Source organism: Mesoplodon bidens, assembly GCF_964165515.1.
Source record: "Mesoplodon bidens genome assembly, chromosome: 3".
Lineage (NCBI taxonomy): Eukaryota > Metazoa > Chordata > Mammalia > Artiodactyla > Ziphiidae > Mesoplodon > Mesoplodon bidens.
The window spans coordinates 11,301,498-11,325,380 of NC_138178.1; the positions used below are offsets into that span (position 1 = coordinate 11,301,498).

At 43.3% G+C, this 23,883-nt stretch overlaps 1 protein-coding gene across 7 annotated transcripts in view; it reads left to right on the forward strand.

Moving 5' to 3' along the window:
* The window catches only part of ARHGAP21 (Rho GTPase activating protein 21), a 129,737-nt gene extending 118,898 nt beyond the window's left edge, over window positions 1-10,839 (forward strand). For all 7 annotated transcript variants that reach the window (XM_081228983.1, XM_081228980.1, XM_081228982.1 and 4 more), the window contains 7 exons: window positions 792-865; window positions 943-1,032; window positions 2,677-2,802; window positions 3,000-3,041; window positions 3,362-3,467; window positions 5,383-5,414; window positions 9,039-10,839. In XM_081228983.1, coding sequence (XP_081085109.1) covers window positions 792-865; window positions 943-1,032; window positions 2,677-2,802; window positions 3,000-3,041; window positions 3,362-3,467; window positions 5,383-5,414; window positions 9,039-10,700 — 2,132 coding nt within the window. In that variant the 3' untranslated portion in view covers window positions 10,701-10,839. The remainder of the gene's footprint in view (window positions 1-791; window positions 866-942; window positions 1,033-2,676; window positions 2,803-2,999; window positions 3,042-3,361; window positions 3,468-5,382; window positions 5,415-9,038) is intronic.
* The last annotated feature ends 13,044 nt before the right edge of the window (window positions 10,840-23,883 follow it).

Sequence of the window (23,883 nt, forward strand, 5' to 3'; positions counted from 1 at the left end):
TCATTCATGTTTACAGCTGAGTTGAAAATATGTTATTATTGTTCTCAGTGAAAAGCCTTCAGGAATAATAAGGTACAATTAGTAGAAAAGCATTTTTTCAGCCAAGCCAACTATTTGACTTAGATAAGACCTTGTAGTAGATGTTGCAGTGCGGGGAGAGAAAGTGGACACACTGTGTAAACACAGGAGGCCCCCTCAGAGAACTCACATTTTAGGGAATTTCCTTTGTTTGATAAGGCCTAGGGGCATCATTAAAAGCTATAGTAGTTTTATTTTATTTTATTTTATTTTTATACATTTATTTATGGCTGCATTGGGTCTTCGTTGCTGTGCGGGCTTTCTCTAGTTGCGGCAAGCGGGGGCTACTCTTCGTTGCGGTGCGCGGGCTTCTCATTGCAGTGGCTTCTCTTGTTGCAGAGCACGGGCTCTAGGCACGCGGGCTTCAGTAGTTGTGGCACACGGGCTTAGTAGTTGTGGCTCATGGGCTCTAGAGTGCAGGCTCAGTAGCTGTGGCCCACGGGCTTGGTGGCTCCGTGGCCTCTGGGATCTTCCTGGACCAGGGCTCGAACCCGTGTCCCCTGCATTGGCAGGTGGATTCTTAACCACTGTGCCACCAGGGAAGCCCCTATAATAGTTTTAGGACAACATTTCAAAGGCTATTTGGGGTCTTCCCTACTATTTTTTTCTTTTTAATTGTGGTTTGAAATTGAACCTTAAAGGGAAACTAGATTACAGCTCACCTCAACAATTTAAGATGAATTTGGTTTTTTTTTTGTTCTTACTGTTGTCAGATAAATATGCCGACTTTATTGAAGCCAATCGTAAGGAAGATCCTCTAGATCGTCTGAAAACATTAAAAAGACTAGTAGGTATTATTTTATATTTTTGAAGGTACAACAAAAGTTCAGCATTTAAATCCATCATGAAAATAATATGTTTCAGATTCATGATTTGCCCGAACATCATTATGAAACACTCAAGTTTCTTTCGGCTCATCTGAAGACAGTGGCAGAAAACTCAGAAAAAAATAAGGTGTGTAAACTGTTTATTGAAGAGACGTACTTTCAGTGCCTTTAGTTGAAAAGATGTATTTCACTGCTTCATGCGAAATAGTCAAAAATAGGTTATAATTAAATAAAAGCTCTAAAATACATCATACTGGTGATCACGTCCCTCTAAAGATCACTCTTAAAGATCCCCAAAATATGAACTGTTGTTTTTTCAAGACATTTTCTTTTACGTTTATCCAGCAAGAAAAATGAAAAAGTCAGAAATTTTACTTCTTTTCTTTTTCAACTGTATATTAATATTTTGAATGGGCAATATTTGCACAAACAACAGTCAAAATGTATCACATGGTATACAGTGAAAAACAACAGACATTTTCTTTTTTGTTTTATTTCATTTAGATTTAGCAGATAATTTTTTTTGGTTTTGTTTTCATACCGCCATATTACCTTTATCAAACACGACAAAATTTATTATTCCTTCGTATTATCTAGTAGTCTGTTCACGTGTAGCTTTTCCTGATTGGTTTAAAGAAATATCTTTTGGATGACTATTGTATGATTTTACTCACATGGAATAAAAAAAACACCACACACAAAATAAATGAACAAACCAAACAAAAACAACACATAGATACAGAGAACAGAGTAGTGGTTACCAGAGGAGAAGGGGCAGGGGTGCAGGGGAGGGTGAAAGGGTAAGGGGGGGTCAACTGTCTGGTGATGGATGGAAACTAAATTTTTGGTGTGGATCCCAAGACCAGTTTGATTTTTTTTTTTTGAGTTCCACAATGGTTTTTTACCCTCTAGTATGTTTTTGGGATTGTTTATTTAATATTTTAATCAAATCCTAAGGTCAAAAAATTACACCAGACACTTATAAGATATAACAAAGAAAAACAAAAGATTCGCACCTTTGACAATCAGGTACTTAAAACAGGAGTACAAACTTATCATGGAAGGAAACATACAAACATATAGGCATGTAATACTGAGGTGTTCACTGGTACAAGGATAAGCAACAAGCTTTGGAAGTCTTGGTTGAAGTAAAAATTTTGTCAAAAGAATATTTTCAGACATTAGTTTTTACATATTCATGATCTTAATGTACTACTCAGGCAAATTTGGAAATTTTTATGTATCTCTTTCTGTTTGTTTAGTTTTTGAGGGGAGAGGTTTTCCCTATTCTTTTCCAAGTTTTATTCCCTTTGATTTTAATATTTTTGTCAGTTGATCCAGCTTTATTAATACTTATTTTTGGTCAAGGTGCACGGCTTGTGGGATCTTAGTTCCCTGACCAGGGATCGAACCTGTGCCCCCTGCAGTGGAAGCACGGAGCCCTAACCACTGGACTGCCAGGGAATTCCCTGTAATACTAGTTTTGAACCAGATCAATTGTTTTCAATTAAAGACTCCCTGGAAAAAACGAATGCCAATTAAGTATTGTATGTTGTCATTAAAGCAAGAAAAAGAATTTACATATAGATCAGTTTATGGAAACTCTAACCCTGAAGCATTATTTTTTTTTACACACATCAGTCAACCATTCTTTGAATTCTTTTTCATCAAAAGAGTCTTTCAGAAGTAAAATGCCAAACATGCACTGGGAATTTAAGCCTACTTTCTTAAGAAAAGTTGTGATATTTTCTAATATCATCCTCTGTTGCAGATGGAACCAAGAAACCTAGCCATAGTGTTTGGTCCAACTCTTGTGAGAACCTCTGAAGATAACATGACGCACATGGTCACTCACATGCCAGACCAGTACAAGATCGTAGAGACACTTATCCAGCACGTAAGTCTCGGCTCATCGAGAAAATTCTTTTTCATGAGCAGCTGATAGTTGGTAGGGCAGAATTTGGTTATATATATATATATGTATTTTTTTTTTCTAAGAGAATTACCTTTTTTTCTGTGCTATCCTCCAAAATATAGATCTCTGTAGGGGGTTATTTAATTTCTCTTTTTCACCTTTTTTATTTTAAATTTTAGCATGACTGGTTTTTCACAGAAGAAGGTGCTGAAGAACCTCTTGTAAGTATTGTCCGTCAGCATTTGTACTCTGTTCTTCTCATTTGGGACACACAAGATCCTGATCCTACAACTGTGTCACCTTCCTGCTTTGTATGCTATTGTCTGCTTTGCACCCCGAAAGCAGGTCTATAGCGCCTCAGTTTCTGATCTAATGAAAATCCAAGTATGATACTTATTTGGTAATTAATTATGTGCAAATAATGTAAAAAATGAAGCATATGTCCTCCACTTAGTAATGTGTCTTTTACTAAATGTTGTTTGAATTTTAAAGAAAGTATCTTTGAAGAGATGATGAAGAGATCTTTGTTTATTAACCATAGACAACAGTGCAGGAGGAAAACACAGTAGACTCCCAGCCAGTGCCAAACATAGATCATTTACTCACCAACATTGGAAGGACAGGCGTCTCCCCTGGAGATGTATCAGGTAACTCTTGCCTGGGCAGTATTGATCTCTAGGTTAAAAGCTAAATTCTTATAACATGAAAGAGCAAATCAATCATAAGTAACAATTCACTATGATTTTTTTTCCTTTTCTTCTTCTTTTTTTCCCTTTCCACTAATAAAAAATATGTAATCTTCCTTTTCTGATTGATCTGAATTATCTTCCAGTGACTGTAATGCCATTGGCAGTGCATGGAGTTGTAATGCTTGTCAGAAAGGAAATATGAGGGAAAATGAGCATGCAAACCACTGTTTTGTTCTTTTTTTTTTTTAATTCACAGTTTCCATGTAATAGTCATCACAAGGTAAAACAGATACACGCTACTGAGTATGTGGTTGCTGTGATGGCAGAAAGTATGGTCTAGACTGTATGAGTAGTTCTTACTCTTGAGCTGGACGTTCTGTTGAAAAAGCAGCCAGTTAAATATGTAAAATGCTCATGGGCACCATTCCCATAAATGCAGTATATTATCTCGTCACTACAGAGGTCACCGTAAAAGTCAATTTCTTTGACATTTTCTTCTGTCTTCTATTGCCACCCTAATGTTCGGTGAAGTATCAGTTCTGATAGGCTCTTTCGATGCAAATTTTCTCCTGCCAAACTGTTGCACTAACCTAGCATGTTTTACACCATGTTCTCCCTTTGTCTCTAGTTCTTGTTTTAGTCCTAAAGGGTTTTCTTTCCAGCACTTACTGACACAGGCAAATCTATACTGATGTTGCACAGGCGAGATGGGAGGAGTCTATCACACGGTCATGTCGCTAGTGGATTCCGTGGTGTCCCTGATGGACAGCTGGAACTGTAGGAAGAAGGAGGACTGCTGTCCACACTGTAGCTGCCTTGTCTGCAGAAACCCCCGATTCCTGTAAATGCAAACCGAGTTGATCTGTGGTGTACATTTTCTCTTACGATTATTGTAAACAGATCACTACTACTTTCTTAAAAGTTTTTCTGCTGTTTCTTGTTATTTCTGAAGCAGACCGTGAGGAGAAATAGCATGGTATGGTCTACCAGTTCTTAAAGTCATAAAGCATTGAGCCATGTGTTGAAAGGGGCGTGGCATGGGGCTCAGCTCATTAATTCTGAAAAATCCATTTCCCTGAAGTTGAAAGAGAAAATTTCCAAATTGGTGTTGTCCTGAAGAGTGCTAGCCCCTTCCTACCCTCTTTATACTTGTATAATCTGAGTTTTTGCCAGACAGTAAAATGATGCTCTCCATTTTTCCATTTCCATAATAGCATTTGTTAATAAATAATTGGAAAACTGGTAGCAGTTTAACTAGTCAAAAGGATCCCTGACTGCACAGATGTGAAACCGGGGTCCAGAGCACAGAGGTCAGCATGATTTAACGTAACATCAAAGTGACCTAGAAGCAGGGTTATCCTAATGCATCCTTACGCACACAGTATATGCTTCTAAAATTTAACATTGACAGTCTGACAAAAATCAACATAAATACACTGAGTCTGAGCATCTCAATTTGTAGCGAGGGCAGCCAACAATCCTAAACGTTCTACATTGTGTATCAGTTTCAGATACAGGATGTGGTACATAGTGCAATTCTTCAAAAGGTCTTCGAGCTGCTTTATTGCTAGATTTAATGCTTAGCAAATTTAATAAACACTAGTGTTTCTGTTTTGTTTAGTACAGGGCTCCTTTGCCATCCCTATCATTGAGCTGATTCTGCCTACAATTCACAGCATCCTTTCATGGCGGTGGCTTTCTGTGGTGCAGCTTGCATCTTTGTGAGCTCTGACTATCCACTGTGTTCTATTGTTTTTGAGTTTTGCTTTCACATTTTGTTCTGTGCCTGTCTTTTCCATAAGTTTTGCATTGTTTGTTGAAAGCAGTAAAGAATCTGACCAATACTGACCATGTTTTCTTTAACTTCTCACAGATTCAGCTACTAGTGACTCAACAAAATCTAAGGTAAATTGTTTTGTACAGTTTGGAATATTTGAGAGGGGAATTGCTCTGTGGCTGATTGTTATGATTCGTATGCAGATGCACCCCTGTCTGTGTCTGATGACAGACCAGCAGAGTCTTATAAAGGGAAAAATGAATGCTTAAAATAGAATATGATAGAGCAATACTGGATTGTGAGGTGGGGTGTTGGATTTATCTCAGTGTAGTTTAGCATAATTCAAAGAAGTAGGCATTTACCTCCTCATTCTTAATGTGAAAATGTTCTAACATATGCAAAAGTAGAGAGAATAATATAATGAGCCCTTATTATCCACCCTCAACAATTAGCACATGGCCAAGATTCTCTCATCTGCACCCGCCCACTTTCCTCCTCCTCGTGACTTTTTTTTTTTTGGCCTCGCAGCAGGTGGGATATTAGTTCCCCTACCAGGGATGGAACCCGTGTCCCCTACAGTAGAAGCTCAGAGTCTTAACTACTGGACCACCAGGGAAGTCCCTCGGGACTATTTGGAAGCAAATCCCAAACATTTTATTTCATTCTGTAAACATTTCAGTAGTAATATAGACTTTATTATTATTATACATTTTTTATGAAAATATATATTCTTGCCTTCTTTTCAACAAGATCACTAATTTTGTTTTGGGTTTTTTTGTTTGTTTTGTTTTTAATAAATTTATTTATTTATTTATGGCTGCATTGGGTCTTCGTTGCTGCTTGCGGGCTTTCTCTAGTTGTGGCGAGCGGGGACTACTCTCCGTTGCGGTGCGCGGGCTTCTCATTGCAGTGGCTTCTCTTGTTGCAGAGCACGGCCTCTAGGCACACGAGCCTCAGTAGTTGTGGCTCACAGGCTCTAGAGTGCAGGCTCAGTAGTTGTGGCGCACGAGCTTAGTTGCACTGCGGCGTGTGGGATTTTCCTGGACCAGGGCTCGAACCCGTGTCCCCTGCATTGGCAGGCGGATTCTTAACCACCTCACTACCAGGGAAGTCCCTAATTTTGTTTTTATAATCAATTTTTGTTTACATAATTTGTGTTCTGTTGACACCACCACCAAAGTACGCTTTTTGAGTAGTTTTTAAGACATTCAGTTAGAAAGTTTTTCATTAATTCATTTTGTACCAGCTTTGCTCTTCTGAGACTGTAGCAAGTAGAACTGTCAATAAATTTGTTCAAATGTCCTATTTGGAAATGAGACATACATATCATTACATATCGTTTCTAAACATAATGGGATCACATATGACTAAATTAGAATTGAATTTCTTGCAGAAAATATCATAAAATATTTAATGATATATCATTCGCTATCACTTATATTGTGATTTTACCATCTTTTTACCCCAACTTTTTATTTTGAAAAATTTTAAGCCAAGAAAACAGTTATTGGAATAATAGCACCCAAACCTTTTGCCCTAGATTTATCAGTTGGCAAATCTTGATATGTATGTAATTGTTTTCTTCTGAGTCATTTGAGAGTTAACTTATGGACATGATAACACTTTACCCCTAAATGGTGCATCTCTGAAGAACAGGGGATTCTTCTATGTAATTACAGCATAATTATTGTGTTCTGGTAGTTCACATGAGTACAATACATTATTATTTCCAATGTATAGTTTTTACACAAAGTCCACCAGTTGTCCCAATAATGTGTGTTGTTTTTTCTTTTCCTGTATATAGGATGCACTCAAGGATCGCCCCTTGCGTTATGTTGTCATGTCTCCGTAGACTTCTTTACTTTTGGAACAGTTTCCCACCTCTTTTTGCCAGAATATAAGATTTTAGATTTCAATTTTTAGGTTTTAGATTTCAGACCTGTTTGAAATTCCCTCCTTTCCTCTTACTGGATGCCTAGTTCTTAACCTGTGGTTATAGCAGCCTCTTCATCTTAAGTAAATGATGGTGGTGTTTGTATTATACCTATAATATAATGGATGTCCAAATGATATAATTTTTTGTAACCATTTTCTTCATTTGTAAAATAATATAGTCATTTGCTCCAACACAGAGTGATCACAGAAACATCGAATTTTAAAGGGAACCGTTGGGAATCCTAAAGATAGTATAATCTAATCTAATTTCTTCTCACTTAAATCAACAATGAAGTTGAGGTGTTTAAAAGTGAATCACTTGCTCAGTGTCATACACAGCAAGCTAGGGAAGGAACACCAGGTCTTCTAATTCAGGGCTCAGTCACAGCCATCATCCCCTGCGGTCTTCAACAGAATGTGTTAAATGTGAATAACCCTTAGGTCCTGTATAATTATACAATCCTTTATAACTTATAAAAACAAAGTTCCATCAATCTGTGATTTCACTTTGGTGAATCCTTTCTAATACAAAAGCCTGAATTTTTACTGTAATTTTCAAGACTTCAGTATAGTAGTTCTAGCTTGTCTAAGATTTTTATGACAACAGAGAAACTATTACTCAGTTTCTGTTACTCTGCATACTTCCTGCCTGCCTGCTTGACTTAAATCGTGTGTGTTACACCAGCTAGTGCTTATTGACACCCCCCCACACCCAAATTTACTTAGCCTGTAGGCATTATGAACACTTAAACAGTCATCATCAAGAACCTGTTAGGCGTAGCTGACAAAGCCAATTGGCTGCACTGCCACTTTCTCATTACAGGGCACTGCAGTGTTTCTATGGTAAGGATTTAAGGTCTTAATTGACCTTATGTTTTTTGAACTTCATGATTTGGTTGTTACTTGAGATCAGTGAAGACAGTGCCAACTTGATTTACCTAAGGCCAGTCTCTGCAGATCCAGCCTGCCTGAACTAATGAGAACCCAGGAGCTCCCTTATCTTAATCAGCTTATCTGATACAGTATCTGTATCATGTGACAGCTGTAATTGGAAGATTGAAGTCAGTCATAAAATTTTAACCAATGTCAGAATATTATATTCAACTCTGTCGGAATATTGACTCTTTATGAGACCCGTGTTCCAGAGGAAGGAACCTGAGGACCCTCTGAGGGTAGCAGAAGCAGGGACGGTCTGTAGATGGAGGGAAGTCAAGAAGAATAGGAGTGTGAGAGGGCCCCAAGCACAGAAGGTGTCCCTGGAAGACAGGTGTATGTCAGCTGTGACATGGCAGATAAATACCACCAGGCAAGAAATGGGACAGATTAAATAAAAATAAGAAGTTGTCTTAGGTACAAGTTAAAAGGGGGTGTAAAAAAACTACACCCTGTTATTGCTTAGCTTTTGTGGTTAAGAAATACTTGGGGGAGGGGGAGGGAAGGGCTGGGAGTTTGGGATGAGCAGATGCAAACTATTCAATGTTATATACAGGATGCATAAACAACAAGGTTCTGCTGTACAGCACAGGGAACTATATTCAATCTCCTGTGCTAAACCATAATGGAAAAGAATATGAAAAAAAAGAATGTCTATATGTGTATAACTGAGTCACTTTGCTGTACAGCAGAGATGGGCACAACATTGTAAATCAACTATATATCGGTTAAAAAATAAAATAAAAAATAATCACCAAAGCAATGGAAATCACAAAAAAAAAAGAAAAAAAGAAAAGAAATATTGGTGCTGGTGGGGGGGACCTTTTCAGAAAATGAACTCAATAACGTTCTTATGTTCAAAGTCTCGTGTCTCTGCTCCCCAGGGTTCTTGGGGATCCGGAAAAGATCAGTACAGCAGGGACCTGCTTGTGTCGTCCATCTTCGCGGCCGCCAGTCGCAAGAGGAAAAAACCAAAAGAAAAAGCACAGCCCAGCAGCTCGGAAGACGAACTGGACAATGTGTTTTTTAAGAAAGAAAACGCAGAGCAGGGTCACAACGATATTAAAGAAGAGTCCAAAAAAGAGAGCGAGACACCGGGCAGGAAACAAAGGACCGTGGCTTGCAAAGAAAATCACGCGACGAAAGACGGCAGCGCGGCCAGAGCTGATCAGCGAGCCCTGCGAGGGGAGAGCGCGGAGCCCCCGGCCCCCCAGGGCGCCAAGCAGAGCAGGTCGCCCACCCCGAGCTGTCGCCTGGCCATCCTGAAAGAGGGCCCCAGAGCCCTCGCGGCCCAGAAGGCCTCCCACCCGGACGAGACGGGGCCCGACTCCGGCGCCCTGGCGAGGTTTTCCACCAAGAAATCCACCAGCCCCGAACCCAGAGTCGGTGAGTTTCTGGTCAGTGTCGGCACCATCACCGCCGACTGCTCAGCGACGTCGCCCGCCCCCTCCGTGACCGGCCTCGACTCCAGCCGGCTGAGCCCCGAAGTGCAGTCGGTGGCCGAGAGCAGGGGGGACGACGCCGACGACGAGAGGAGCGAGCTGGTCAGCGAGGGGCGGCCGGTGGAGACGGACAGCGAGAGCGACTTCCCCGTCTTCCCCGCCGCGCTGGCCTCCGAGAGGTTTCTCCGCGGAAAACTGCACGAGGCCACGAAGGCGAGCCGGCGGGACTCCGAAGGCAGTGAAGTCAGCTGTACGGAGGGGAGTTTAACACCGAGTCTGGAGAGCCGGAGACAGCTCTTCAGTTCCCATAAGCTGATTGAGTGTGACACTCTGTCCAGGAAAAAATCCGCCAGATTCAAGTCAGACAGCGCGACTCTAGGAGATGCCAAGAATGAGAAAGAAGCCCCTTCCATCACGAAAGTGTTCGAGGTGATGAAAAAAGGAAAATCAACGGGGAGTTTACTGACACCACCAGCCAGAAGCGAATCCGAGAAACAGGAACCCACCTGGAAAACGAAAATAGCTGATCGGTTAAAACTGAGGCCCAAAGCGCCGGCAGATGACATGTTTGGAGTAGGAAATCAAAAAACCAACGCCGATCCTGCCAAAAGGAAAAACATCAAACGCAGACACACGCTGGGAGGGCACAGGGATGCTACTGAAATCAGTGTTTTGAATTTCTGGAAAGCGCAGGAGCAGAGTGGGGACAGAGAATCCGAACTTTCAGCTGTGACTCGGTTGAAGCCCAAATGCTCAGCCCAGGACCTGTCCATCTCAGACTGGCTGGCCAGGGAGCGGCTACGCACCAGTACGGCCGACCTGAGCAGAGGGGACGCGGGGGACCCCCAGCCCCAGAGCCTGAGCACATTAGAAATACCCACCACGGACCCAGCCCTGTCTTCTCAGTCCGATGCAGACAGTTCTCCCAGCACCTTGGCTTCAACTAACAGGCCCCCTCTTTCCACACCACCACAGTCATCTGACCAAATCAATGGAGAAAGCTTCCAGAACACGAGCCAAAACGCCAGTTCTGCAGCGACGGCCCAACCTCATCAACTGTCCGAAACCCCAGGCAACAAAGCACAGTTCCATCCCTGTCTTTAAACTGGGGGTACGTCCACTCCAGCGAATAAAAGCTACTGTTACGTTCCATAACTCTGTAAATATTTTCTTGTACCAGAATTGTTATTATGCAGCCTTCATTTGGGCTGGTTTCATCATTTTGCACTGTGAAATAGCTTTACAGTGCATTACTACAGCCAGAAGAACATATATATATATTTAAAAATATATTGGATAGTTGTATACAAATGAGCAAGGTTATTTGTTGCGACTCACCGCGTAGTGCATACACCCAAGATTACTGAAGAAAATAGCTGGCATTAGTATGCAGCAAATGTGTTCTTTTGGTTTCATCACTAACAAAAGTGCCTCATCATAAAAATACATTTGGTTTTTAGGGTGCCATATTGTTAAAATTAGATAACTTACACGAGTAAACAAATGCGTTTTATTGGTAACAAATTTCATCACATTTACCAGTTTTAACACAGGTAGATACAGAACTTCCATTCTCTAGTCATTCCAGGTGGATCTCTGAGTTTTCTATTCAAACTTTTAATACAGTTTTTGAGTTTTGTGTGACTTGAATTTTTAATCTTTCTGTAAAATACGTAACTTAAATGAACATATTATATGTGTATCTTTTCTTCAGATACCAGATTTGATATAAATGTTGTAACATAGGTGTGTAGATAGTGACCTGGATGGAACTGGCTTCTTTATGGAGAAGAATATAATTCTGCATGAGGACTTAATGGATCCAAACCTGTGTCATGCCTGTGTGCATACCCAATTAAACACTGGAAATAAAAATTGTTTTGGTGAACTTTGCATGGCTTGAAACTTTTTCTAATATATATATATTTAAATGCCATCCATTTATAACTGCCTTAATTGGTTCTGACATTTATTTATTTATGTATTTATTTAATTTTTTGCTGCCGTGCAGCACGCAGGCTCTTAGTTACCTGACCAGGGATTGAACCTGTGCCCCCTGCGGTGGAAGCGTGGAATTCTAACCACTGGACAGCCAGGGAAGTCCCTGGTTCTGACTTTTAAAAATTTACCTACTCTAGGGCTTCCCTGGCGGCGCAGTGGTTGAGAGTCCGCCTGCCGATGCAGGGGACACGGGTTCGTGCCCCGGTCCGGGAAGATCCCACATGCCGCGGAGCGGCTGGGCCCGTGAGCCATGGCCGCTGAGTCTGCGTGTCCGGAGCCTGTGCTCTGCAACGGGAGAGGCCACAACAGTGAGAGGCCCGCGTACCGCAAAAAAAAAAAAAAAAAATTGCCTACTCTATACATTCCCCCTCTCTTTTTGGCCGTGTCTGGCAGGGATCTCTTGTAAATGTTTCCATTGGCCTAACTTCACTCGTGTACACAGATAATATTTAACTTTTCTAGCTGAAGTCATATATGCTGTTTACCTTTTTCTGGAGATTATGAGTGAAGGGAACATGCATTTGGAAGTCAAACCAACTCTATACTTCCTAGATACATAAACTTGGACAAATTATTTAACATTTCTTAATTTATTCCCTTTGTATAAATGATGATGGTAATAGTATCTACTATAAGGGTTATTAGATTTAAATGAGATACTCTTCCAAATATAGTGCCTGCCACACATTACTTGGAAAATGTATATCAAAGATACTCTTAGAAATAATGGGTACTTAAAGATTATTAAATTTAAAAAATCTGTCCAGTTTTAAATAAATTTCATGTCTCATTTCTAAAAGTTGTTTAGTTGATTCAAAACAGCCTAGTCAATTTTGAGATCCCTTTTGTTTGCATCACATTTTAAGCCTTCTTTTATGTCTATAAAATATTAAACCCATTGATGTTAGCATGAATTCTAGAACCAGACAGCCTGGCTTCAAATCTAGGCTCTGCCGTTTACAAACTGGATGAGTTTGATAGCTACGTAACTTCTCTGTGCCTTTCCTCACATGTGGAAAGAAGAAAAGGCACAGAGAAGTCTCATAGTTACTGTTATATGTGTTTGCTGTTATTGTTATATTTTAGATCTGATGCTTGCCATAGCTTCAGTTTTATCAGGTCTGTTTCTTTCATCTTTAACCTCATTCTTTAATCTGATATTTCTACTGACCCTCGCCTATGGTGATTCTGTTTTCTCATATATTTATAGTGTTTACTCATACAAGTCAGAATAAGAGATTTATAATTTTATCATTATCATCTTTGTGCCAAGAAAGTATACCTTGGTCACGGTGTACATAGTTCAATGTACCTAAATGATAATTTTCCCCTTTTCTATTTTTGAGAATACCGGAAGGTTGCTTTTTGAAGAGAAAGTGAGAGGAAGAATCAAGCATCTTCATGCCACCTCCTCTGTGGCTTTGAAAGTCAACATAAAATTCCTAGTAGCTCATAGAGTCACACAAGAACCTCTGGAGAGTTTTCTTAGAGGAGCCCTTAAGATTCAGAGAATAATGTCTCTAGCTTCCTAGTGAATCAAACACAAAAGCAGAAATATGACTTTGTTCTTTTTTAAGTGACCACTGTATTATATTTCTAGGATACCATTTTAAAACTACAAAGTGGACAGTTTATTTTTTTTTATTAATTAATTTATTGTTTTTGGCTGCGTTGGGTCTTCGTTGCTGTGCACAGGGTTTCTCTAGTTGTGGCGGGGGCTTCTCACTGCAGTGGCTTCTCGTTGTGGAGCATGGGCTCTAGGGCGCACGGGCTCAGTAGTTGTGGCTCACGGGCTCTAGAGCGCAGGCTCAGTAGTTGTGGCTTAGTTGCTCCATGGCATATGGGATCTTCCCAGACCAGGGCTGGAATCCATGTCTCCTGCATTGGCAGGCAGATTCTTAACAACTGTGCCACCAGGGAAGCCCTGATACCATTGTAAATATTAGGAAACAGTAATCTTCCCATTCCTCCAGCCCCTTGGAATAGAAATCATGCAAACAAAGCTCTTAAATCATAAAATTATAGCTTAAGCATTCAAACTTCCTTCCTTGGGTTCCTCATCCTGCTAAGAAGGGAGGGGCTGCGGACTCAAGGACCTCAGGCCCACCTCCCCCCATGTCTCTCCACATGCGTTTTTCACGAGCGCGCCCTCCAGCTATGGCTCCTGATCGCTTCGTCCAGCCTGCCCCTTACCTAATTATTTTCATCTCATGCGGTCTTAGTGGACGGATTGCTTGCCTGTGGCCATAATAAGAAAAGTGTTCACAGTGAACAAAAAGAGATGTCACGTAAGAATCCAGATTCTCTTAAAACTGGAAGATCCGGCAGCTCTGCTTCCTCTAGACCCACATTCCCACAGGAACTGGGTAGCTGCCACTCCTTTCAGCTTTCTGGCTCCCCCAGGCCCCCCACCCCTGCCTCCACCAGCCTGGGGCCACTGCGCAGAGCATTGCAGTCTCTGCTTTAAGCCCTAAATTACCACCCTGATGCCTAGAGTGGATAAGCCATCCTTGATGAAAGAAAGTACAACTGTGGCCTCTCGCCAACCCCAATCCCAGTGTCTAAAATCAGGAGTAAGAAAGAACAGAAGAGGATAGCCGAGGAGGGAATCCCTCGACAGGGATGTTTCCTCAGCGCCTCCACCACTGCATGTGTGCTGACAGCAGGTCACACGAGGTGCAGCGACTGCCAGGCACACAGCGTTCTAAGTGTTTTCTAGGCAACAACACTGACTGCACAGGTGTACCGTGCAACAGATGTGGTGCAGAGTCCTGCTTCTTCACCAGTGTAAAGATCACACTTCTCAGCCTCTCTCCCAGCCAGGTGTGGCCATGTGCCCACCAGCTAAAAGGAGTGGTTTATGCAACTTCCAGCAAGTGTCCTTAAAGGGAGGGACGTGTGGTTCTCCCTGCTTTCCTGTTTTCACCAATGGATCCTGGAGCTTCAGCAGCCCTTTTGAACCATGAGGTAACCGGGAACAGGAGAGAGCCTCGAGGGGGAGCCTACACATCTGACCCTGTGGACTGCCTGCAACACCAGCTGTGGACCCCCCCTCTAGGTGGCCTGGGCATGACAGAGGGATAGACTTCTCTCCGGTTTAGGCCATTATTATTTATTTTATTTTATTATTATTATTTTTTTTTTGCAGTACGCGGGCCTCTCACTATTGCAGCCTCTCCCGTTGCGGAGCCCAGGCTCCAGACGTGCAGGCTCAGCGGCCATGGCTCACGGGCCCAGCTGCTCCACGGCATGTGGGATCCTCCCGGACCGGGGCACGAACCCATGTCCCCTGCAACGGCAGGCGGACTCTCAACCACTGTGCCACCAGGGAAGCCCTAGGCCATTATTATTTGGAGTTTTCTGGCATGCGTAGCTGAACCTAGTCCTAGATGTTCCAGAAGTATAATATCCTATGATATCCCTCTCTTCCAGATGAGGAAACTGAGGCAGAGAGTTTCAGCCACTGGTCCAAGATTTTGCAGCTAAGAATGCCAAATGGTTTTCCACCCAGGTCAGATGTACCACGTGTGGTCCCATACCTAGCAGTGGCATTAGGATTCATTAAATTGACTCCAGTCCTTCCAGTTTTTGTTTTAGTAAAGCAGAATTTTAGAACTTAATGTAGAGATTTCTCTCTCTTTATAATATGCTAAGAACACAAAAGTAAAAACATAGGGTTAGTATTATGTATCTGAATAAAACCTACTAGTCACTTGAGGATTTTAGACTGATCTATCAGAGGTTTTTCTAAAATGAGAGAATTTACTTCAGGAGGTGTATGCGGAAGAAATAGAGGACATCAGAACACGACTTTCGATGCTTTAAGCACTTTTGATTTCTCTTACATACATAACTTAAACTTGCTTTCAGTTACTACCTCTGGGCCATTTCCATAAGCAATCTCAGCTTCCCGTAGGAAAGCCAAATTCTGAGAAACAAAACTCCCTCAAGAAAAAAGCTTTAATTTGTTTAAATATTTTTATCTTCTGGGAACAAAAATCATTTCTTAGATAAAATATATATTTTCAAACCGAGCCTTACCGCCAACCTCAATTCCCATTTGAAATCCAAACAGTAGCTTGGTACATGCAATTTCTTTTCTCAAAAACAAAACAGACAGAACATACCAGCTCTGTACGGACTGGAACTGAGCCCTGGGCGTGCGTTCCGTTGCCACATTCTAGGGCAGCTCCTCTTCTTTTCTCATGGACAGCAAACCCTCTGGCTCTGCAGACGTCACCTGGAATCTTCCTTGACTCAACCTCTCTTGTCTCTTTGGTGCTTCTCAACTTCTGGAAGCTGCCTGCTGACGTCAGTGCCACTCTTCCTGACTTCAGAGCCACAATCGCCCCCATCACATCACCCCAGAGTGCCTGTCCCCTCAGTCACCTCCCTCCTCCCCCTTATCCCTGGAATAGGCCATCTCCCCTCAGGTGCCATTTTCCAGCCCTGGTTCCCACTGGGAAAGACGTGAGGAAAGGTCTTGGGAGAGGTCAGCGGATGGGGTCACTTACTCAAAGCAACACCCTGTCTTTTCTAATTCCGAGGCAGGAAGACAGTGTGGCAGAAAGCCACTTCCATGCCCTGGTCCAGCGACTGGTGCTCTCGTGAGAGGAGGGCAGCCTGAGCTCCAGGGCGGCCTGGAGCTAACCTGTGTCACCTGTGGGCATGCCTGTCAGCCAGGCTGCAGGCCACACGGGTCTTCACCTGAAGGGCCTGTGCTCTTCTTCCCAGAACTGGCAGCTTTCACACTGCAGGGGCAACCAGAAGTGGGTGGTGTCCTCTTTGGAAGCAGCTAGGGCAGGACAGTTGTGCCCTGACCGAGAAGCGGGTGGTTAGAGCCCAGGTTGGTAGGTGGACTGTGTGGCTGCCCCCATCATACTGGTTCCTTGAGAAAGCTTCGGAAGCGTCAAGATGTTTGCTGGGAGGTCTGTCCTTCCTTAGGCTTTGGTGTGACTGAACCTGACACAGTAATTTTTCAAAACTTTGGTCTCCAGTTAAAAAAAAAAAAAACAAACTATTTTTTTTAATATTGTCAGTTCTTCTCAGTACCGCCATCTTCCCAGAAGCATCTGGTATTGCTATGGCAACAGAATGCAGGCCGCGTGCTTGGCCGCACAAGCAATGGCTAATGTTGATGGAATTCAGAGATTTCCCTCTTGTGAATGTCATCCGTGGGCGAGCAGTATGCTTTAGTTTTGCAGAAGGCAGAGGTGGATGGAAGGAGCAAGAGAAGTGAGACTCTGGGCCGAGTGGAAACACACAGACCCACACCTCCAGTTAGGACAACGTGGAGTCACTTCTTCGTGATCTGTCCCCTTAGCTTCTGCGCGGGCACCATGCACGTTCACGGGCCCTTCCCACCTCTGAGCCTCTGCTTCCCTCTCATCTGTCTCCACATCTCTTCCAAAATGCTCGTCAAGGTGCAAACCGCGTCCCTTTTCTGCTTAAAATCCACTGGTTCTTCCCTTTCGCCCACGAGGAAAAGTACTGCCTTTGTGGCTTCGCGTGCAAGGCCTTTCTGATTCTGGCTGCGACCTACATTTACTACATCGCCTCTGCGCCGTCCCTCAGGCACCGGCCCAGCCCCACAGCGGGTGTCCGGGCCCGGCTTCCCGGGTGGGTCCTGCCTCTGCAGCTCCGCGGAGCCGCCCCCAGGTCCTCAGCCCTTTCCTCCGCGTTGGGCTTCCAGCTGATCCTCTTCTCCAGCAAATTCCCGGCCGGTGGGCTTTCCACGCCCCGTAGTTACGGCTCAGCGCGCCCAGCTGCGCCCACTCGGGCTGGGCTGCGGGGAGTGGGCTCTGCAGCCTGGGACGCCCCCTGGCTCCTCCCTCCCAAGCCCTACGTGTGACGGCGGACGTAGCTTAAAACCAGCACGGAAGGGCCAAAGTTAGAAAAGCCCAAATGGTGGTGGCGAAGAAGCGGGACCCGGGAGTGCGGAGGCCAGAGGAAGGAGGCCTGGAGCCCCGGGAGCCGGAGGCCCTCTTCCTTCTTCCCACTGCGGGCCACAATGTCACAGTCAGCTGCCCGTGAAGGGGCTGCCCCGAAAAGAGGTGGTTTGGGGCTGGAAAGTGGGATACAGCCCACTCCCTCCCTGGCATCTTCTGACGGCCGAGAACCGGATCCGTCCAAGCCAGACGCCGTGCTCCCTGGGTCCTCCGCTGTGAAGAGACTGGAAGGCCGGCCCAGGTGAGTGTTGACAAGCCTTGTCACTCTTGATTCTGGGGGCCTGTCCTGTGCGTCGTAGGGTGGTCGGCAGCACCCTGGCGCCCACCCACTAGACACCAGTGGCACCCCCCAGGACCCACAGTGGTGAGACCCCAAAATTGTCTCCAGACATTCCCAGCTGTCTCCTGAGGGCAAATCCCCTCTGGTTGGGAACCCGGGAGACAGAGTTATTGGTCGCCGGGATATGGGGGATCCTCTCTGCTGGCGGGGGGGAGGGACTGGGGGAGGGGGAGTCAAGGGGGCGAGCGGGGACTCAGCGCATGCGCAGTGAGAATGCCGCCCCCGCCCCACCCCGACTCCGCGTGATCAGGCCTCCAGGTGCGCTGACACCCGAGAGCCTGGACGCGGGAGGTGCTGGCAGCGGCACTTCAAAAAGACGCCAGGGCAGAATTTCTCCTCCTCTTTTGGTAGCACGTGGCCTTTTGTTGCAGATGAAAATTCCACACACCTCCCCCGCCATCCTGATAGGGCCCTGGGGCACAGTAAGGGTTTCCCACCAGCTAAGAGCTACTGAAAGACAGAGGTAATATCTTTGCATTCCTTGCATTCAAGCGCCAGCGTCTGCAGAGCAGGTTGGAGATGTTGGTAGGAGCTGCATAGCAGAGCCCCGTGGCCCCCGGTAAAGGGTTTGCGTTTTATTTAATGCACCTGGAATGATCTGTTGACTCTTAACAGGTGGAAATGCAACAGGGATACATGTAAATTCATCCTTGAGTACAAAGTATCAATCGCACAATCTAGAACGGGGCTGCGTGGCTTGGCATTTGCACACGTTCGTCTTTTGCTGACACCCGAGAATGAACTGTGAGGTCCTGTTGCTCAGAATCTAATGCAGTCCTGGGGAGCTCGAATAGAAACCGGATCTTCAGGCTAAGAGCGGGAACCTTCTCACTAGGCTCTGCCTGGAGCCTTTTGTTCAGATTTCAATTAAAATACACCATCATCACCTGCTAACTACCTTTATTGGGTTGAACTATTGTTCTGGTGAGCACACCTGAGTCAGGCCCTCGTTTCCCGGGCTTCCTTCCTCACCCACGTGTCTGCAGCTTCTGGCTCCTTCATCCCTGCTGTGGGCAGCACAACTTCTTCCAGAAGTCCCACAACTAAAAATGAAAGGGCAGCAAGGTCCTGGTGAGCAGAGGTGGGAGACAGGGCTGCCCTCCACAGATTCACACCCCCGCTGGTGGGGTTTGAGTTCCCAGGGGATTCCACCAACAAATACCACAGACGGGGTGCCTTAAACAGCAGACATTTATTTCCTGACATTTCTAGAGGCTGGAAGTTGGAGATCAGGGTGGTTGGGTTCTGGTGAAGGCTCTCCTCCTGGCTTGCAGATGGCCATTTCTCAGGTGTCTTTTTTTTTTTTTTTTTTTTTTTTTTTGCTGTACGCAGGCCTCTCACTGTTGTGGCCTCTCCCGTTGCGGAGCACAGGCTCCGACGCGCAGGCTCAGCGGCTATGGCTCACGGGCCCAGCCGCTCTGCGGCATGTGGGATCTTCCCGGACCTGGGCATGAACCCATGTCCCCTGCATTGGCAGGGGGACTCTCAACCACTGCGCCACCAGGGAAGCCCAGGTGTCTTTTAATTGGGATATAGTTGTTTTACAATGTTGTGTTGGTTTCTACTGTACAGTGAAGTAGGTAGAGTTCCCTGTGCTATACAGCAGGTTCTCAGTTACCTATTTTATGCATATTAGTGTATATATGTCAATCCAAATCTCCCCATTCATCCCACCCCACCCCTTTTTCCCTCTTGGTGTCTATATGTTTGTTCTGTACACCTGTGTCTCTATTTCTGCCTTGCAAACAGGTTCATCTGTACCACTTTTTTAGATTCCTCCTATATGCGTTAATATACGATATTTGTTTTTCTCTTTCTGACTTACTTCACTCTCTATGACAGGCTCTAGGTCCATCCACGTCTCTACAAATGACTCAATTTCATTGCTTTTTATGGCCGAGTAATACTCCATTGTATATATGTACCACTTCTTCTTTATCCATTCGTCTGTTGATGGGCATTTAGGTTGCTTCCATGACCTGGCTATTGTAAATAGTGCTGCAATGAATACTGGGGTGCATGTGTCTTATGGTTTTCTCAGGGTATATGCCCAGTAGTGGGATTGCTGGGTCATATGGTAATTCTATTTTTCGTTTCTTAAGGAACCTCCCTACTGTTCTCCATAGTGGCTGTATCAATTTGCATTCCCACCAACAGTGTAGGAGGGTTCCCTTTTCTCCACACCCTCTCCAGCATTTATTGTTTGTAAATTTTTTGATTCTGGCCATTCTGACTGGTGTGAGGTGATATAGCTCATTGAAGTTTTGATGTGCATTTCTCTAATAATTAGTGATGTTGAGCATCTTTTCATGTGCCTCTTGGCCATCTGTATGTCTGCTTTGGAGAAATGTCTGTTTAGGTCTTCCACCCATTTTTTGGTTGGGTTGTTTGTTTTTTTGATATTGAGCTGCATACACTGTTTGTATATTTTGGAGATTAATCCTTTGTCCGTTGATTCATTTGCAAATATTTTCTCCCATTCTGAGGGTTGTCTTTTCATCTCGTTTATGGTTTCCTTTGCTGTGCAAAAGCTTTTAAGTTTTATTAGGTCCCATTTGTGTATTTTTGTTTTTATTTCCATTACTCTAGAAGGTGGGTCAAAAAAGCTCTTGGTGTGATTTATGTCAAAGAGTGTCCTCTAAGAGTTTTATAGTGTCCGGTCTTACATTTAGGTCTTTAATCCATTTTGAGTTTATTTTTGTGTATGGTGTTAGGGAGTATTTTAATTTCAATTCTTTTACATGTAGCTGTCCAGTTTTCCCGGCACCACTTGTGGAAGAGGCTGTCTTTACTCCATTGTGTGTTCTTGCCTCCTTTGTCATAGATTAGATGTCCATAGGTGTACGAGTTTATCTCTGGGCTTTCTATCCTATTCCATTATTCTATATTTCTGTTTTTGTTCCAGTACCATACTGTCTTGATTACTGTCGCTTTATAGTATAGTCTGAGGTCAGGGAGCCTGATTCCTCCAGCTCCACTTTTTTCCCTCACAATTGCTTTGGCTATTCGGGGTCTTTTGTATTTCCATACAAATTGTGACTTTTTTTTCTAGTTCTGTGAATAATGCCATTGGTAGTTTCATAGGGATTGCATTGAATCTGCAGATTGACTTGGATAGTATAGTCATTTTAAGAATATTGATTCTTCCAATCCAAGAACATGGTATATCTCTCCATCTGTTTCTGTCAGCTTTGATTTCTTTCACCAGTGTCTTATAGTTTTCTGAGTACAGGTGTTTTACCTCCTTGGGTAGGTTTATTCCTAGGTATTTTATTGTTTTTGTTGCAGTGGTGAATGTGATTGTTTCCTTAATTTCTCTTTCTGACCTTTTGTTGTTCGTTTATAGGAATGCAAGAGATTTCTGTGCATTAATTTTGTATCCTGCAACTTTACCAAATTCATTGATTAGCTCTAGTAGTTTTCTGGTGGCACCTTTAGGATTTTCTATGTATAGTATCATGTCATCTGCAAACAGTGACAGTTTTACTTCTTCTTTTCCAATTTGTTTTCCTTTTATAAATCAGATTTCTTCTCCGTATACTGTGGCTAGGACCTCCAAAACTGTTGAATAAGAGTGGCAAGAGTGGACATCCTTGTCTTGCTCCTGATATTAGAGGAAATGCTTTCAGTTTTTCACCATTGAGAATGATGTTTGCTGTGGGTTTGTTGTATATGGCCTTTATTATGTTGAGGTAGGTTGTGTCTATGTCCACTTTCTGGAGAGTTTTTATCATAAATGTGTATTGAATTTTGTCAAAAGCTTTTTCTGCATCTATTGAGATTTGATTTGTGGATACTGAAAAATTCTTGCCGTCCTGAATTTCACTGTCAAGTGGGATAAATTCCACTTGATCGTGGTGTATGATTCTTTTCATGCATTGTTGTATTGGTTTGCTATTGTTCTGTTGAGGATTTTTATGTCTATGTTCATCAGTGTCATTGGTTTGTAATTTTCTTTTTTGTGGTATCTTTGTCTGGTTTTGGTGTCAGGGTGATTGTGGTCTCATAGAATGAGTTTGGGAGTGATCCTTCCTCTGCAATTTTTAAAAATTAATTAATTTTTGGCTGCACTGGGTCTTCGTTGCTGCACGCAGACTTTTCTCTTGTTGCGGCGAGCGGGGGCTACTCTTCATTGCAGTGCACGGGCTTCAGTGGTTGTGGCACGTGGGCTGAGTAGTTGTGTCTTTTGGGCTCTAGAGTTCAGGTTCAGTAGTTGTGGCACACAGGCTTAGTTGCTCCACGGCATGTGGTATCTTCCTGGACCAGGGCTCAAACCCGTGTCTCCTGCATTGGCAGGTGGATTCTCAACCACTACCCTACCAGGGAAGCCTCCTTCCTCTGCAATTGTTTGGAATAGTTTGAGAAGGATGGGTGATAGCTCTTCTCTAAATGTTTGATAGAGTTCACCTGTAAAGCCCTCTGGTCCTGGCCTTTTGTTTGTTGGAAGATTTTTTTTTTTTTTTTTGTGGTATGTGGGCCTCTCACTGCTGTGGCCTCTCCCGTTGCGGAGCACAGGCTCTGGACGCGCAGGCCCAGCGGCCATGGCTCACGGGCCCTGCCGCTCTGCGGCATGTGGGATCTTCCCGGACCAGGGCACGAACCCGTGTACCCTGCATTGGCAGGCAGACTCTCAACCCCTGCACCACCAGGGAAGCCCTGTTGGAAGATTTTAATCACGGTTTCAATTTCATTACTTGTGATTGGTCTGTTCATGTTTTCTATTTCTTCCTGGTTCAGTCTTGGGAGATTGTACCTTTCTAAGAATTTGTCCATCTCTTCCAAGTTGTCCATTTTATTGGCGTAGAGTTGCTTGTAGTAGTCACTTATGGTGCTTTGTATTTCTGCGGTGTCTGTTGTAACTTTTCCTTTTTCATTTCTAATTTTATTGATTTGAGTCCTGTCACTCTTGATGAGTCTGGCTAATGGTTTATCAATTTTGTTTCTCTTCTCAAAGAACCAGCTTTTAGTTTTATTGATCTTTGCTATTGTTTTCTTTGTTTCTATTTCATTTATTTCTGCTCTCATCTTTATGATTTCTTTCCTTCTACTAACTGGGTTTTGTTTGTTTGTTTGTTTGTTTGTTATGCTTTCTCTAGTTCCTTTAGGTGTTTTCTTGTTTCTTGAGGTAGGATTGTATTGCTCTAAACTTCCATCTTAGAACTGCTTTTGCTGCATCCCATAGGTTTTGGGTCGTGGTGTTTTCGTTTTCATTTGTCTCTAGGTATTTTTTTATTTCCTCTTTGACTTCTTCAGTGATCTCTTGGTTATTTAGCAGCACGCTGTTTAGCCTCGATGTGTTTGGTTTTTTTACATATTTTTTCCTGTAATTGATTTCTAGTCTCACAGTGTTGTGGTCAGAAAAGATGCTTGATATGATTTCAGTTTTCTTAAATTTTCCAAGGCTTGCTTTGTGTCGCAAGATGTTATCTATCCTGGAGAATGTTCCATGTGCACTTGAGAAGAAAGTGTATTCTGCTGTTTTTGGATGGAATGTTCTATAAATATCAATTAAATCTATCTGGTCTATTGTATCATTTAAATCTTGTGTTTCCTTATTAATTTTCTGTCTGGATGATCTGTGCATTGGTGTAGTGGGGTGTTAAAGTCCCCAAGTATTATCGTGTTACTGTCAATTTCCTCTTTTACAGTTGTTAGCATTTGCCTTATGTATTGAGGTGCTCCTATGTTGGGTGCATATATATTTTTAATTGTTATATCTTCTTAGATTGATCCCTTGATCATTATGTAGTGTCCTTCTTTGTCTCTTATGATAGTCTTTATTTTAAAGTCTATTTTGTCTGATATGAGTATGGCTACTCCAGCTTTCTTTTGATTTCCATTGGCATGGAATATCTTTTTCCATCCCCTCACTTTCAGTCTGTATGTGTCCCTACGTCTGAAGTGGGTCTCTTGTAGACAGCGTATATATGGGTCTTGTTTTTGTATCCATTCAGCCAGTGTGTGTCCTTTGGTTGGAGCATTTAATCCATTCACATTT